Below are 15,788 nucleotides of genomic sequence, written 5' to 3'. Positions count from 1 at the left end.
TGCATAGGGCACAAGGCTAAATGGTGTGATCTTAATCCCTTCTCCTGTTGATTTACTGATGAAGGTTTTTGCAGAAGACAAACTGATAGACCCTTCTCGATGAGAGGTCTGACTTAAGCAGGATTGACTGGGAACAGTCAGATGCACTTCATTTCCCAGCACAGAGTCAAGCAGTAGTAGCCAGAGCAGGAGAGCAAGGTTTGATGATGCTATGGTCTGACTCCAAGATAGAATAAACAGGCTTAATAAGATCACTTTTATCAAGAAAGATGGAATAAATGGTCATAACCTTAGCAGAAGCCACCAGAGAAAAGCACTGATTCATGATAAAACTATATCCTACAGTGTCGTGGGGTGACAGCCTTTATCCCAATATCGTGTGTTATGTCTGGCAGCTGTGCCTTTTCCCCCACCCCCCCCCCCCCCCGGCAGTCTGGCTGTGGCGGGATGGGGAAGAGAGGAGGGGGGGGGGGGGGTGGGGGGGGGTGTGACCAGGCACTTTTGGCTTTTGGCTTTGGCTGCTTGGCTTTTGCTAGCTGCTGCTTGCTTGCTTGCTTGCTTGCTTGCTTGCTTTTTGCTTTTGCGCTGTTTTTTTTTCCTTTTTCTTTTGTTCTCTCTCTCTCTTTCTTACCCTCCCCCAAGATACTGGACCGGCTCCGGATCGAACCTGCGAGCTCCAGGACACCCGAAGCCTGCTAGAGAAGATTCGGCGCCCTCCACAACACAGTCTGGTCCCTTTTCTTTTCTTGTGTTGGGGAGTGTTCTTTTGTTACTTGTAAATAAATAGGTTTTGTTTTCCACTTTGCTCCTCCGAGAAATTCCTTCCCGAACCCGGTGTTGGGGGAGGGGTGGTCGGAGGTTTGTTTTGTTCTGGGGGGCTCCCTCTTGGAGATTTCCCCTAATTTGTCCTAAACCAGGACAATAAATTTTTTTCCGGAGCCGGTCCAGTATCTTGGGGGAGGGTAAGAAAGAGAATTCTCGCCTGCCACGCGGGAGGCCCGGGTTCGATTCCCGGCCAATGCACCAAAAAATTTATTGTCCTGGTTTAGGACAAATTAGGGGAAATCTCCAAGAGGGAGCCCCCCAGAACAAAACAAACCTCCGACCACCCCTCCCCCAACACCGGGTTCGGGAAGGAATTTCTCGGAGGAGCAAAGTGGAAAACAAAACCTATTTATTTACAAGTAACAAAAGAACACTCCCCAACACAAGAAAAGAAAAGGGACCAGACTGTGTTGTGGAGGGCGCCGAATCTTCTCTAGCAGGCTTCGGGTGTCCTGGAGCTCGCAGGTTCGATCCGGAGCCGGTCCAGTATCTTGGGGGAGGGTAAGAAAGAGAGAGAGAGAACAAAAGAAAAAGGAAAAAAAAAACAGCGCAAAAGCAAAAAGCAAGCAAGCAAGCAAGCAAGCAAGCAAGCAGCAGCTAGCAAAAGCCAAGCAGCCAAAGCCAAAAGCCAAAAGTGCCTGGTCACACCCCCCCCCACCCCCCCCCCCCCCTCCTCTCTTCCCCATCCCGCCACAGCCAGACTGCCGGGGGGGGGGGGGGTGGGGGAAAAGGCACAGCTGCCAGACATAACACACGATATTGGGATAAAGGCTGTCACCCCACGACATACTGAAATGACACAGCTGCAGACCTTGTAGAAACTACTTATATTCTTAAACAAAAAATTGCTCTTACCTAAATGTCAAATGTAGAAGGAGCACAAGTCATTGCTTATAAATTTGTTCTGCTTTACCACTGAAAGAGTGCAGTTTATTGTGAAGTTAGGATTTCTACCTCAGGGGTTCAAATGAAGAGAATTAAACAGGCTACAATGTAGTTCCAAGGTGTTTTTTTTACTTCTCCTTCTTATTTGGAACTCTGATGAAAAGCAATTAAGGTCTGGCAAATTTTCTACTTAGATGTAATTTGAACTACTTATCTAGCCTCTCACATGGGAGCAGACTTGGAATGTAGAAAGAAACACCCGCCTTTATCACTTTAGAACAACACTTTGTCAGCTTAGCAATATGCAAAATTTCTCAAGCCCTTGAATTCTGAGTCTTATGCTTAATACTATCTTACTTATTCCATGTTCACAAATCTGTGGCATAAAACGACCTCATTCACTGATATGCCAAGCAAATAAGCCATTAAGATTTGACCCCAGGCTGACAATGTGCTAAAAATAAATCAGGTAAGAATAACATCAAACCTGTAACTGGAATACAGTATTACCCAGACATTCAGCTGCAAAGTCGTTCCTGTGTTGTGCTGCCCTTAGGTTCTGCTGTCTTAGGAAAGGATTTCCATAGCACCAGTTTGATGGCACAAAAGGGTTTGATTGTGCTCCCTTTACCCACCAAACTGCTCTTACAGCAGGCACCACAGTGCCTTGAGGTTTTGAGACACTGAGCAACTGTGCCCATGCCTAAGCATAGCCCAGCTCTTCTCACTCACAACCTTCTGGTGCATTCCGTCTGTGCTTCAGGATTGTCCCAGCGTTGAAGTCACCAGGGGTACAGGATAAAAAGATTCACATGAGAAGAACTAAAGTCACATAAGACTTTAGTCTACAGAGCCACAAAATTTTCTCTTTATGGCCCATTTTCCCCTTCCACAGCAATCCCAAACATTCCCTTACAAGGAACATAAGAGCTTTATTAGAAGAAACTCCCAAAAAACATCTCATAATAAGAGATGCAGAGATTGAGAACATTCCTAACACCCTATACCCTGCCAAAGCAGGGAACTTATTTGATGAAAACATGTGGACATCTGGGAAGTAAATCACATCCCACACTACAAAAATAACAATAGTATTTGGCTAAGTAGTAGCACTATGCTTGAAAGTCACAAAATAATCCTTCTGTTGCATTCAGCACTCATAGACCATCATCAGGAAAAATGGGATGAAGGAAGAGAAACAGAGAGCTGGAGAGCCCAGCAGAGAGTGCCAGAACAATCAGAGTTCTAGAAGACAAGTTTTCAGAGAAAAGACTGAAAGATCCAAGGACTAACATCAGAATGAACATATTGAGATATTCCAAAGTCAACCACTCTGATTCTGGAAAAAAAGGAGTTTCCAAGCATATATTAAAGGGCTATAGAGGGGCAGGATACTAATTTGTTCTCCAAGTCTTCTGTGGAGAGAACAAGAAGAAATTAACTTGAATTGCACTAGGAAGACTTAAATTGAGATTAGTAAAGCTTTTTAATGGTTGGAATAGTGAGGTAATTGAATGGGAGAGTAACAGGCCTGTAGAGTCTCATCACTAAGATGAGATCATATTTTAGATCAGGCTGGATAAACCTGAAATGATTTAAATGTAATTGAGATTAAGTTGGGGCAAGGAAATGGACTGGATACTTTCTGAGGTCTCTTTGAGCCTATGATCTATGATACTATAATCATAAACTTTAATTTCCATTTCTGGAAGCACTACCTATATTCATTTATCAAGTTCCATCTTGAAATAATTTAGGTTCCTTGTCCTTCCTGCCCTATTTGAAAGGTCATGCCAGAATTCAGACATCTTTCCTTTGATGACAGAAACCTTGTTCTAATTTATAATCTGAATTCATTCAGAAGCAATTAATATCCATTTCATCTTAAAGAAGGTTCAATTTCAATAATTCTTCTTCCTCCTGTGTAGTAATTCCTGAATGTCTTTTACAAATAGTAATAGATCCTCTTTCTTAGTCTTCATTAAACTATACTGTCTATCCCAGGAGCAGTCAAACTATGGTAGCAGAAACCAATTTATTTAGTTTCAACTCCAGTGGCATAAAAGTTGCACATCCTGTGGAAACCACTCTCATTCATTGCATGTTTGTTCTCCAGATTCAACAATTTGTCTAATTTTGTCTCTAAACTAAGCTCACATACTCCAGTAAGTCCAGTGGAATTGCTGTTATCAACCTTGCAGTACATTCAAACATATACAGTGAAAAGACCCACAAAATAAACTCTTTTTCCTTCTTCACTTCATTCCATTAAAAAGCTTAAAGCAAAATAATTTATCTCTTATTCTTTTTTATAGTCTATTTTGTCTCTGGTCTAAATATGATCCAAAGTAATGTGGTCACCCAAGACTTCACCTACACAGCCAGAACTGAAATATGGAAGATTAAATGTTATTCTCCCTGTATTCAAATTGAAATATTTTATGTCACATTTTTCTATGTATTTCTACTGTGAAGATAAGAAAGTAATGATCCACAAGCACACCAATGCCTTGTAGGATGGGGTGTCCAGACCTAGCCTTACAGGACTTTGCCAGAATTTCTTTTCAAACATACACACAAGTTTCAATGGATGCCTAAGGAGCACACTGTATGCAGCAGAAAACAAAATTTGCTTTTGTAAGGAACGACTCTTCTTGCACTTTCATTTTATAAACATTCTCTGAAAGCAGACAGTGTGCCAATTACAGAAATACAGCCTGAGAAGAGAATCAGGTTCCAAGGCTTGTACTGAACAACCTGGAAAGGAAAGGACTCCTCCATTGGCGTGTGAGCATTAATGCCTAAATGCTCCAATTAAAGAATCTTGTCTGATGCAGCCATGGTTGCCAATGGTTACTTCCTACATATGTCTCCGTTAGACTGCCAACATTCCCATTTGTTTTGAATTAGAACGAATACCCGGAAACACAAGAACAACAGGCTGCTAAACTCAGCCAGACAGCAATAAACCATGAATCTCTTGGCATTAGGAATGAGAATTTCTAACATTAATGCTTGGCAATGGGAATGATGCCACTGCTGGCACCTGTAAGTTAAATCATCTCAACAAAATTGACTCAAACTGCTACAAATGAACTTTAGGTTAATGCCCAAGAAGATTCGGGAATCATTAATAAAAATATATTTTGTGTTCTTTCAGAGTTTACCTATTAGCAGCTGCTTAGGAATCTAGACTGGGAAAACAATAAAAGATAGATCCAGTTTTCAAAATGTAGCATTTCAGATCCAATGGAAATAAATTCCAATGCTTCAGAAACAAGTACATATTAATGAAAATTGCATAATTGCAAAGCACAGATTATTGCTAGGTGGCCTTGTGATCCACATGGAACCAAATGCACATGTACAAAATAATGGAATCTCTCAGAACTCCAACAGTCAGAGAAAGATGTACATTCATCCCTTGTGGTACCATCTGCAAACAGCCTTGATGAGCTCTGTATCTGTGTTCCTTCCAGAATTTATCCAGAATTTCTAAACACACATCAGTTCATTTATTTGCATTTTAAAGAGGGACAAATACATACTTGAACAGTACAGGCTGGGGAAAACATCTTAAAAATATGGAGAAAAATGGAATTAACCCCACCACATCAGTTACATAAACATCTAAAATAAGGTGTTCTCACAGGAAAGCCAAATCAAAAGAATAACCTGTGTATAGTGCTACCATAAAAAATTGTCAGAAAACTTCATTTTAGATAATGTACCTGTTTCTAGATTCTAAACATAAGATTAATAACCCTGGTGGATGAGCAGCCAACATCAAATGTTGAGGCTGGGATGGTACTAGAAGAACCAGAAGAACCTATGTGTATCTTTTTAACACAAAACTACAAAGTATAGTGGAATGTCTTGAAGACATCTAGGATGACAAAATGGGAAAATATCATGAGAGTTAAATCTATGAATAATCAATGCTGCAGTTTTTATTGGAGCACAAAAACTGACATGAATTACCAGGGGTTCTCTATTTTTAAAATATGCCTCTTTCTTTTTCTTTCAGTCTTCTTTCTTTTCCTAGCAGTATCACTGAACCTGCTTGGAAATTGAAATTTCCAAGCATTTGAACAAATACTCCAAAGTGATCTACTGTTACTAAAGTTTGCTTAAATGTGTTTACATTCTCAACTGAAGCTTGACTTTGTACATTTGTTAAGCATTTGTTAAACATACTGGATAACCTTATTACCAAGACTAAAGATATATTTGAGAAGCTTTTTACCCTTTTATCTCACCAGACTGAAGCAACTCATTGTTATAAGGAAGATGAGAAATTCAGTCTTCTGCAGTGAAAGCAGTATTTAACATTCTTTAGGACTGGTCTGCACACAGCCAACCCTCCAAGCTGGCAGCCAGACCACAGAAAGAAGGACCATTAGAGAAATTATTTTGTTAGGGAAGCTGCATATCCTCCTTATCAGATCATCACCTTGGGAAAATGAAGGCATTGGATAGAACTGTTCTGAAGTGCTTTAAAAAGGCAGTCCCAGAGAGGCTAGTTAAACCAAAAAATAATAATTAAAAAAGAAAAGGCTCTAGAAGCCCACCAACATCCATCCCCTTGTACTAGTGCCCAGCATCCAGCCCTGAACTGAATGAGAGTCACAGAGAGCCTCATTGCTGACCCACAGCTGATGGATGGGAGGGAAGGAAAGGGGAGAAAGGGAGAAAGTAAAAACCACCTATTCAAATATTTTTTTTAATGTATTCCACATTTTCTTGTGTCTGTATTAAAACTCAAATGCATGTATTGCCTTTATACTTTTCTTGATGCTTAAAATCATATATTCTATTACTAGGTTTTTCACATCAAAGAAAAAAGACATTTCATTTAAACTTATAAACCATGCTGTCTACTGAACCAATAAAGAAATACACATTTCTTAAAGCTTGGCAATGTCTATGACATTTGACTCAATTTTTATCACAGTTCATGGGAGGACACACATTAAACTTCTGAACAGCAGGGATTATGTACGTGACTCCCTGAAATTAAATTTCCCAAAGTACAAGCATTAAAGGAGGGAGCAAGAGATTTTCAGTTCAGCCTCTTAATATGTTCCCTGGGAAGACAAATGCAGTTCATTTTTTTGTTGTTTTTTTTTTTTTTTCCTTACAGAGAGAAAATTATATATGGGAAAATACAGCAACCATTTGATAATCTCTATTTACTCTTGAGAAATAAAATACTTATGTTTCTGAGACACGCTTCAAAGGAACTAGAGCTATATTCCAGTTTCCTTTCTAATAAAAAAAAAATTATCCCTTAAGTATGACTCTCCATATTTTCACATGGAGGTTCATTTCTAAAATTACCTTGTAAATATCTGGAGCATTTAAGCATGAAAACTTACATTTATATCTCTCAACATTTACAAAAATAATTCAAGATGGAGGTAGCATTCATAACTTGATAGCTATAGCTTGCTACTGTTTCAAATGAAGTATCTTTAATGTTTTTCCCATTTCATTTAAAATAACTAAGCAGTTGTTTATTTCAGATTTTCTTGACTTTCACATCACCTCTTTCAGAAACATAGTATACGCTGAGCAGGTAAGTAAACACTAAACCATCTGGTAGTAATAAAACATCTGATGGTATTACTTTCTGAGGCTTCTTTTCTGTAAGAGTCAGCTCAGGGTGGCTGTCCTGTCTGCCCTAGGAGCTATGCCTGCAAAAAAATCACAGGAAGGTGATGCAGAGTGGGTTTACTCTGCAAGCACACATCTCTGGTTCAACAGGTTCATCAGGTGTAACTTACAGAGTTGTGTTAGTGAAGTTTTTCCAACAACAACCAGCAACCTGAATTTACTCCCTCCTGGTAAGCAAAATACCAATTAGGATGTGTACACAATCTCTGCTTTTCAGAAGGAGTTCTGCTATCTCTGGATAAACTGCATTAAGAAATGCCAGCAATTACCAGCACCTAATAAATGGATGTAAAAGCCAGGAGGAAATAAATATCTGCAAGACAACTGGAACATCATCTTCAGTGAGAGAGTGACGCTGCCCCTTCCTTGTCATCCCAGCTGTGAGCTAAATTGCCCAGGATTTCACAATCTCAGTCAATTTCATTCACAGCCAGCAACACCAGCAAATTGCTTTCCAATGGAGACAGAACTTTACTCCCTCGCTGACAGCCTGAATTTCAAAGAGTAAAGAGGCAGCAAAAAGGGCTGAAAACCTCCAGAATAAATATGAACAAGCAGCAGGGAGACACAGTAAAACACACAGAGAAATTAGAAGCAACAATAGTTTCTGCTCCCTAACAGTGATACCCCACATAAAATTCATACTTACTGGACTATCAACATTTTTCTGTTATATCCCACAGAGAAAAACAGAACTACGTTTACTCCTCCAGCCTTTTCCATGGAGGGTTCCCAATCTCCCTTCTGTTTTTTTTCTCCCAGAATGACACAGAATTGTAAGTTTTTCTTAAGAAATAAGGAAATCATTTTGTGCGGAGGCACACCTATGAAAAGATCCATTTTAAAGATCAACAGTGGTTTATAAGTAAATATTACCTATTACCAGCCAATTGATTAAAGGCCTCATCTTCTCATCAACAGCTAGACTGTGCTTGCTGCCATTTTACTAACAAAATACTCATTCCAGAAAATCATCTTTCTAAATAAAAAATTCTCAAACACCCAATGCCAAAACCACATAAGACTGGCAGAATTGTAAAGAAAACTACAGGAAAAAAACTTCCAGAAAAAACTCTCAAGACTAACCAGACACCATGCTAAAATTTTCTTTAGCTTATTCACATAGCTAGTGTACTGTTCATCAGACATTACTTCAGCTTCATCCCAATGTCCAGCCAAAAATCTGTGTGCCTCAGTCACTGAAGAAAGCAACAAACCTGGCAGCCTGCTGGCTAATAGCCATTCATCAGGTTTGACAGACCAGTCACTGGAGGTGGAAGTAATACTCAAATGCTGGTGACAGTCATGGAAAAATCTTTATCTAGAATCTCAGTGACTTTTTTTCTTCTGGCAAAATCACCTTTTCTAAAGGTAGATTTCCCTTGCTACCACGGCACTCACAAGAAATGCAATTAGAAATGAGGGACATCCAGGAGTTTCCATGTCAAGCTCCTTTTGGGTGCTCAGGCAGTAGGTCACAGCCAGAGAACCAGAGCTGTGCTGGCAACAGCTACTTGCTAATGCTCAAAAAATCAAAATAATTGAAAAGAGAGTTCCTGCCATTTAGTTCATCTGCAGTATTCCACTTCATGGCATGTGACTGCACTGCTGGCACATCCTAACTCCATTTCAGTTCACAGTTCACAAGACTGAGATTTGTAGCTAACTCAATAATAGCCTGGCTTGAGCTATCCCAGCTGAGTGCCATCCTGCCTGAGCAAGATCACAAAGCATAGAAAAACAGAATATTTTTGCCTGGTTTTAGCCATTATTATGAAGGGCACAGTGTGGGGAGTTCAGGAAAGGAGAAGCTTTTTGTTTGGATGGACAACAAATGAGGAAGAAAAATGCATTTGTTAGCCAACACAGAGAACACCCAAATTACATACATGAAAACAAATAAGGATTAAAATCTTAAAACTAAATCAAATTCTAGCCTCATCATTTGTCTTCTCACTTCTGGTCCTGTTGCCTCACACTCCCTCCTCACTTTCAAGCACTCAAATAAAAAATTGCATAAATGTCACTTCTTATGCTGATTTGAAATCCATTTTCTTCACAACAGAGGCTAGTAAAAGCATTTCCCAGCTCCAGCTGGGGGTGATGTAGAAAAAAATGAAGACACGCAAAGGACAAATGATAAAATTAACCTTTGAACCATTCTATAAAAGGTGATTCCCATTGGTAAGTAAACAATGGTTCCAATTCATATTAGTTTCAGACTATAGCTCAGTACAACAAAACAATTCAAAGGAGAAGTCAGATATCCTAGTTTATGGGATAAACATATAAAAAATGTGCCTTTGAATATTTTCATTACTTAATGTATAAAATGAGCAGATAACTTCACAGTTAGAACCCCAAGTACTGAAATCAAAGGATGAACTCTTATTGATGTTAAGTCCTTTTGATCAGGACTATTTTACTAGAATACAATCAATGAATTCTGTTCCAGAGTTCATTATTTCTTATTCTTTTCTCTAATATCACAAGTATTCTTTAGGCACAGGGGACAGTTAGCTCTCAGCCTTTAATGTTAATTATGGTAATCTCTGTAGACATCATCACCTCTTCTCTTAATTCATAATGTAGGCATAAAATATCAGTGCAGCTTTCTATTATGGTAGCACATGTCACTGCACTCTAGGGGGTTTTTGTGACAGCTTACTCTTTAAAGCCTTTTTTACAATTCAGTAATAAAAAATAGCTAAGAATTATATTTAAAACAGAAAGGCATTTTATTTTGTGAATGAGTTACAACCAGTAAAAAGAGAAATTAAAGACTAAAAAAAAAAAAAGTGCTCTTTCTTGTATCTTTTTCAAAGACAATTCTAATTTCATACTGAACCAAATATACTCAACCAAGTTCTTGTTTACCACCTAATTAAAGATGCATATCAATCAAGTAAATGCTTATTTTTCCCATAGAAAGAAATTCTGTGCTCCATCAGCAAAATACTGCTCTAGTGCCTCCAAAAGGTAAAAAGAGGCATTTCTATTTTGCCCTGGATCATTCTTCATTCACTCACCTATCTACATTAACATTTACAATGAAGCAGGGATACACATCTTATGTGACTCTCCTGATCATTCCCATTCAACACCTAACTTAGGTTATAACCTGTATTACTGGCAGTGTTGTAGGAAACTGTCTCACCTACAAGCCACAAAGCATTTGTACATACTACATCATAAATTGTATTTCATTTGCAACCATTGAGAAACAAAAATAATATTTCCAAGCATGAGAGCAAATTTTATTTTATCATTACCTTAATTTTGTCTTAGGGAAAAAAGCCACTGATGATAGCAACATATTTGTCAAATTCCCAATCACTCCATAAACATGAAATATTAGTATTTAACAGCATATATGTATGTGTATATATTTGAAATGCAAAAATGGTACTAAAGAAACCCGTACATCAAAAAAATGTTGTCAGGACCCATGGCTACTGTCATGTAGTGACTCCCCTGACTGTGGATTGCTAATTGTGTATTTTCTGCCAAAGTGTTTAACAGCCATACAATACCACAGTTACAGAGGTTGTTGTCTGAGGAATTCACTTACACATTCCAGTTTACCTGTATTTTACATGCAAAGCATGTAAAAATTATTTTTCTTTGTCAGATTTAAGAAGTATGACTCACAAAAAGCACACACCTAAAATTAGTCTGGAAATAGGAAACTAACTAGATGTCTTTTCCTATCAGAGATATTCATTTCCATAGCACCTAATTCTGCCATCAAGCATCATTGTCTTCAATATATTATTTAAGGATTTTGTAATTTCAGGTGTCATTCCCTCTCTTGCTCTTATGTAATGCCTTTCTTCTGAGAAATGCAGATGTTTTTATACAAATAATAAGGTATACTACATCTACAAATTAGGAACTTCTGCCTTTCACAGGTGGAACTGAAACAGAGATAATATGGCCCAGATTCACAAATTTTCTAGTCATCTTCTCTCAGAAAAGATTACAATAATTCTAATTTACTTTGGAAAATTACTTCATCCTAAGTGAACTCTCCTGTAATTTGAAGCCATCTTATTGCAGTAGTATCTAACACAAAAGAGAAACTGATTTTTTTGTTTTTTTTGGTTTTTTTCCTGAATCAGATTTTGGTTAAAGGTGTCATTACATCTCCAAACCAAGTGAATAATAATGCCATAAAGGTATCAGTCATAACTCCTAGCTGCGGAAAATCTCCATTTCACATTTACAAGAAATTAGTTCAACTCCTGCTGTGCTTAAAAACCACATTATATATTCTCCTACTTGAATGACCAACACAAAATGAGTTCTCTAAATATAAGTTTAAATGTAAGTTCACTAAATTATGAGAGATGCATCTACATCAAATAAGAAAAATCTGATTTCTCAGAGCGCTGTAGTCAGCCTCGGCATAGTGCAAAATTGGTTTTGGCTCCAGCCAGAGGCAGGCTCTTCTCATCCTGCTGCAGCCCAGTTAAAGCAGAAGCTCATGTTTTATGAAGAAGCAAGATGGCAACAAAGCTCAGAGCAACTGTTTCTAATTGTGATTCAACAGAGGATAAATAAAATCAGTCCCAGGGCTCATGTGGGAACCTCCTTTGACAGAGGAAAACCTTCTTTTCTCATTAATTCACACATGGCAGCCCTGTTAAGTGGAGCAACATAGAGGATGGGCTCACATCAAAAGTTTTCATTGATAAATCACTTCTTTCCAGCCTCCACCACTGTAAAGATCATACAAGAGGTGAGAGGACTCAGAATTTGTGGTCATAATGGTCCTTGCAGCACTGCTGCCTTTAGTACAGCATGGAGAAAGGTAATCTTAGCTGGAAAACCATGAAGTGATCATACTCTGATCAGAGTCAGAAAAGTCAGAAGGATTGACTCTTTGCTTCTGTTTGAGTTTGGTTTTGCTTTGGGGAGAATGAGGGGGGTATATGGGTATTTTAAAAAATTGTATTAATCTTCATAGTACTCTTCTGAATTAATAAATCCATTGCAAAATAAAGGCATTTTCATCAACTCACTTCAGCTGCTCTGCCAACAACAACAAAAAAATCTAAAATAGATTTTTATTTTTGGGCTGCTTTGTTATTACCAGCAGAATGGTGAATCTGCCCCCAACTGTTAGTAATTAAAAAAACATTTAAGGCTGCATATCTTCAAAGTATTAGAAATAATTATGTGACAGGACTGTTACAGAGTATGGTTGCTTAATATAGCTCAAAGAAATGAGATAAGAGTTATTAAGATGTACATATAAGGTTGCCTTTCAATGAAGGTACAGGTGTGAGAGAAGGGAATGAAGGAGAAGACCTTCATCTGCGAAAGACTAACAGCCCAGAAAATTTTCTTCAGATATCCTCTAGCAGAATCTGCAGCTTTTTACCTAATCTTTGAAACACATAGTCATGCAGATAAGGCAGCATTAAATGGATCACTGCTGCCTCTGGAAAGGAAGATAAGTTAGCCTTTGGTACTTAGATATTCACTTTCTGACAGCTGTTCTTCTTTCTCAAGAAATGTTTCTGCCAAGCAAAGATTACTTGGGATTGACAAATCTCTGCTTTGGAATAAACAAGATCTTTACTCTGATAGGACATTGGAAACAGATGTTTAAGATCCACATAACACTTTAGTCTATCAGGCATACTATATAACTTGAGGGGGTCTCAGGAAAAAGGTCCCACAAACACCTACATGTGCCTGACAGTGTTTATGAATCACTGCTATTCCAAAAGATACCAAGGGGAAGAAATCTTTCCCTCTCACACTGCAAGTCTAATGAGGAAAAGACAATTCTCCTTCCTACCCTGAGAGAGGGTGGAGACAAAGAGCACAAAGAGGAGACACCATGGTGAGGTTGGTGTAGGTGATAAAGTGGTCTGGAGAAATTCACACAAAACAATGCTAGGGCCTAATGAAAGTACAAGGTGGTTTGAGTTTTTAAAAAAAAAATACATATCCCTTTGGGATAACTAACTGTTCTGCAATGCATGTGGCATATCAGGACTGCCAGCATTCCCACAATTATTATCAAAACTTCCTGCTGTATCAATTGGCTGGAGATAGGGGAAAAGCTACATAGGGTCCCAAATTCCTCAGTGCACTTTGCTAACCTCCAGTGCTCAGCCTGTTGCTCCAAATACAGCCTGTGCTTCATCTGCACCCTGAAGGCTGGGTGCCCTCCTCCACCTTTACTGTCTCCTTATTCAAGCCAGGATCTTCACCAGTGGGACAGTGGACTCAAGTGAACACTATGGAATACAAACATTTTAAGGCTTGTCTAAGTTTTAATATATTATTAAAATAAATGTCCAGAAGCAGAAGTCATCAAAAGTTGCTGTCATTAATTGCAATGGCTGCCACACAAGAGTGACAACATGTCACCAGTAAACTCCAGTGCTGGATTACATAATTTTTGTTTCTCAGGACAACTTCTTCACTAAAAATATCCCTAACCAAACACATAAGATACATGCAATTTTACACATGTATATAGACAAGCATTTGAAAATGACTAGCCTAAAATTGGCACAAAACTTTTTCAGATGTGATGCAATGTAACAGAAACATACAGGGTACAGGTATCCTTGAACCTAGGATCTGCTAAACTGACATTTAATTGAAAAGAGGTGCTGAATCTTTGTTAAAGTTTACTCTTACACACATACAAACCAAATGCAGTTTTCAGATGTGCCAGTTCAGATTTTCTGTTTGTAACATTTGACACCAGCCAAGCTCTGCACAATTCTTTTACCTGGAATAATGGATAGCTTGATGTCCTGCAATATTGAAATAGAAATCGGTTGTGTGTTTCATCTCATCAGTATGTCCAGAGACTTCAATCCAGTGTGCTATTGGGAGGCAGTAAACTCCATCTACTATGTTGCTCTGGTTGAAAACACAACTTCGATCATGATGGGGCCCACTACCTAGAACAGAAGACAGGACAGTTGCAGACTGTGTGTCTGGATAATCTTAAAATAAACCAAAAACTGTAGGGAGACTTGAACTGAGCATTCAAGGCCAGAAGCAGTGTTTCCTGCTTCTTCAAACTGCATTACTAGCAACTGAAGTAGTGGCAACAGAAGCACAGACACAAAGCAAATATTCAGCATTAAAATAAAATTTTGTAGGTTATTTTAAAAATATATTTTAATTTATTGGCTACTTTAAACCCCCTCCCCCCAATATTAAAAACTCCTAAATCACTTACAATGTAAGAATAATTAATTTCATTTAAGTTCCTCATTTGATGTGACCTCAGTGTTTAATATTCTTGCTCAGTGACCTCTCCCAAGGGTATCAGTCTTGCTGTGTCTCAGACATGCCATGGCAGCCTGACCTTGGTTCAGGCTGACTTCTAAGAAAGTTGCCAAGATATGGGAAAGACCTCAGAGAAAGTTCAGATGACAGTCATGCATGCTCAGAAAGGTAAAACCACCAAAAAAGATAGTACTGGTGACACAGGATTTGCTACCAGCTTAAGGATTCAAGAGGAAAAACATCAAGGTGGAAAGGCATCAAAGCCCAAAGAAGGTGGCAGCAATGTAGAAATAAGGCAGACTTGTTTAAAGGGGGAAAGATTTCCTCTTCCACCTCATTCACAGCTGCCTGTACAGCAAAGACTCATCAGATTCTTGTTGCAGACCAGACACATTTGGATATCTAGCCAAGGAGTTCATTAAACCTTCTCTGTCTTTTATGTTTGTGGACCAATAGACACTCACTTTGTTGTCTTCCAATGCATGTCTCACTTTGAGAGTCTGTTCATACCCAGCAGAAGCTGCCCAAAGTGACCCACAGAGTCACAATTGCAATGGTGAATGACCCCAACTACCTTAAACGGCCTAGTTTAAAGCAAGATTCTTTTTCTTATATTCCACCAGTATTTATTACCTCTTCTTCTTCTCCTACAGCAATAGTGTGAACTTTAGTCAGAAAACATGTTTTTAATCCTAGTTGCTTACCAGAGTAAGCAACTTGAATTGAAATGGGCCACTTCATCAATCAAAAGGTTATCTAGCCTCCAAAAATACAGTACATGTACATTCTCCCCCCAGCACCATCTTTACATACTTATTGTAATACTAATTGCCATGTAGGAATAATTATCGTGCAGATCAGAAGTGACCTAGTCTATGGCTTCCTTAAGCCTGTTACACTTATACATTATTAATGATGTTAAAATATTTCTGAGAAAAATTATGCCCAAAGGAATATCTTCAATTTCCCATTGCACCTAAATGCATGACCAGTTTTCAATCACTACAGTTAGGGAAATTTGCTAGAGCAAGAGCATTTTGGGAGATGTATTAATGCAATGATTAGAGAGTAAGAAAAACATTTAAGAGGAAAGCTCAAACCATCTCCTTATTTCCAGATGACATGCAGGCCATTTT

The 15,788-nt window shown here is 38.5% G+C and overlaps 1 protein-coding gene across 5 annotated transcripts in view; it reads right to left on the bottom strand.

The window, feature by feature from the left end:
- Positions 1 to 15,788, bottom strand: part of EPM2A (EPM2A glucan phosphatase, laforin) — a 50,893-nt gene that overhangs the window by 24,452 nt on the left and 10,653 nt on the right. For all 5 annotated transcript variants that reach the window (XR_012579588.1, XM_074537585.1, XM_074537584.1 and 2 more), the window contains exon 2: positions 14,144 to 14,318. Coding sequence is in view for 4 of the 5 variants with exons in the window: in XM_074537585.1 (XP_074393686.1) it covers positions 14,144 to 14,318 (175 nt within the window). In the remaining variant the exon portion in view is untranslated. The remainder of the gene's footprint in view (positions 1 to 14,143; positions 14,319 to 15,788) is intronic.

The sequence above is a fragment of the Zonotrichia albicollis genome, chromosome 3 (genome assembly GCF_047830755.1).
Source record: "Zonotrichia albicollis isolate bZonAlb1 chromosome 3, bZonAlb1.hap1, whole genome shotgun sequence".
NCBI lineage: Eukaryota > Metazoa > Chordata > Aves > Passeriformes > Passerellidae > Zonotrichia > Zonotrichia albicollis.
This window is presented reverse-complemented; position numbering and strand designations above follow the sequence as displayed.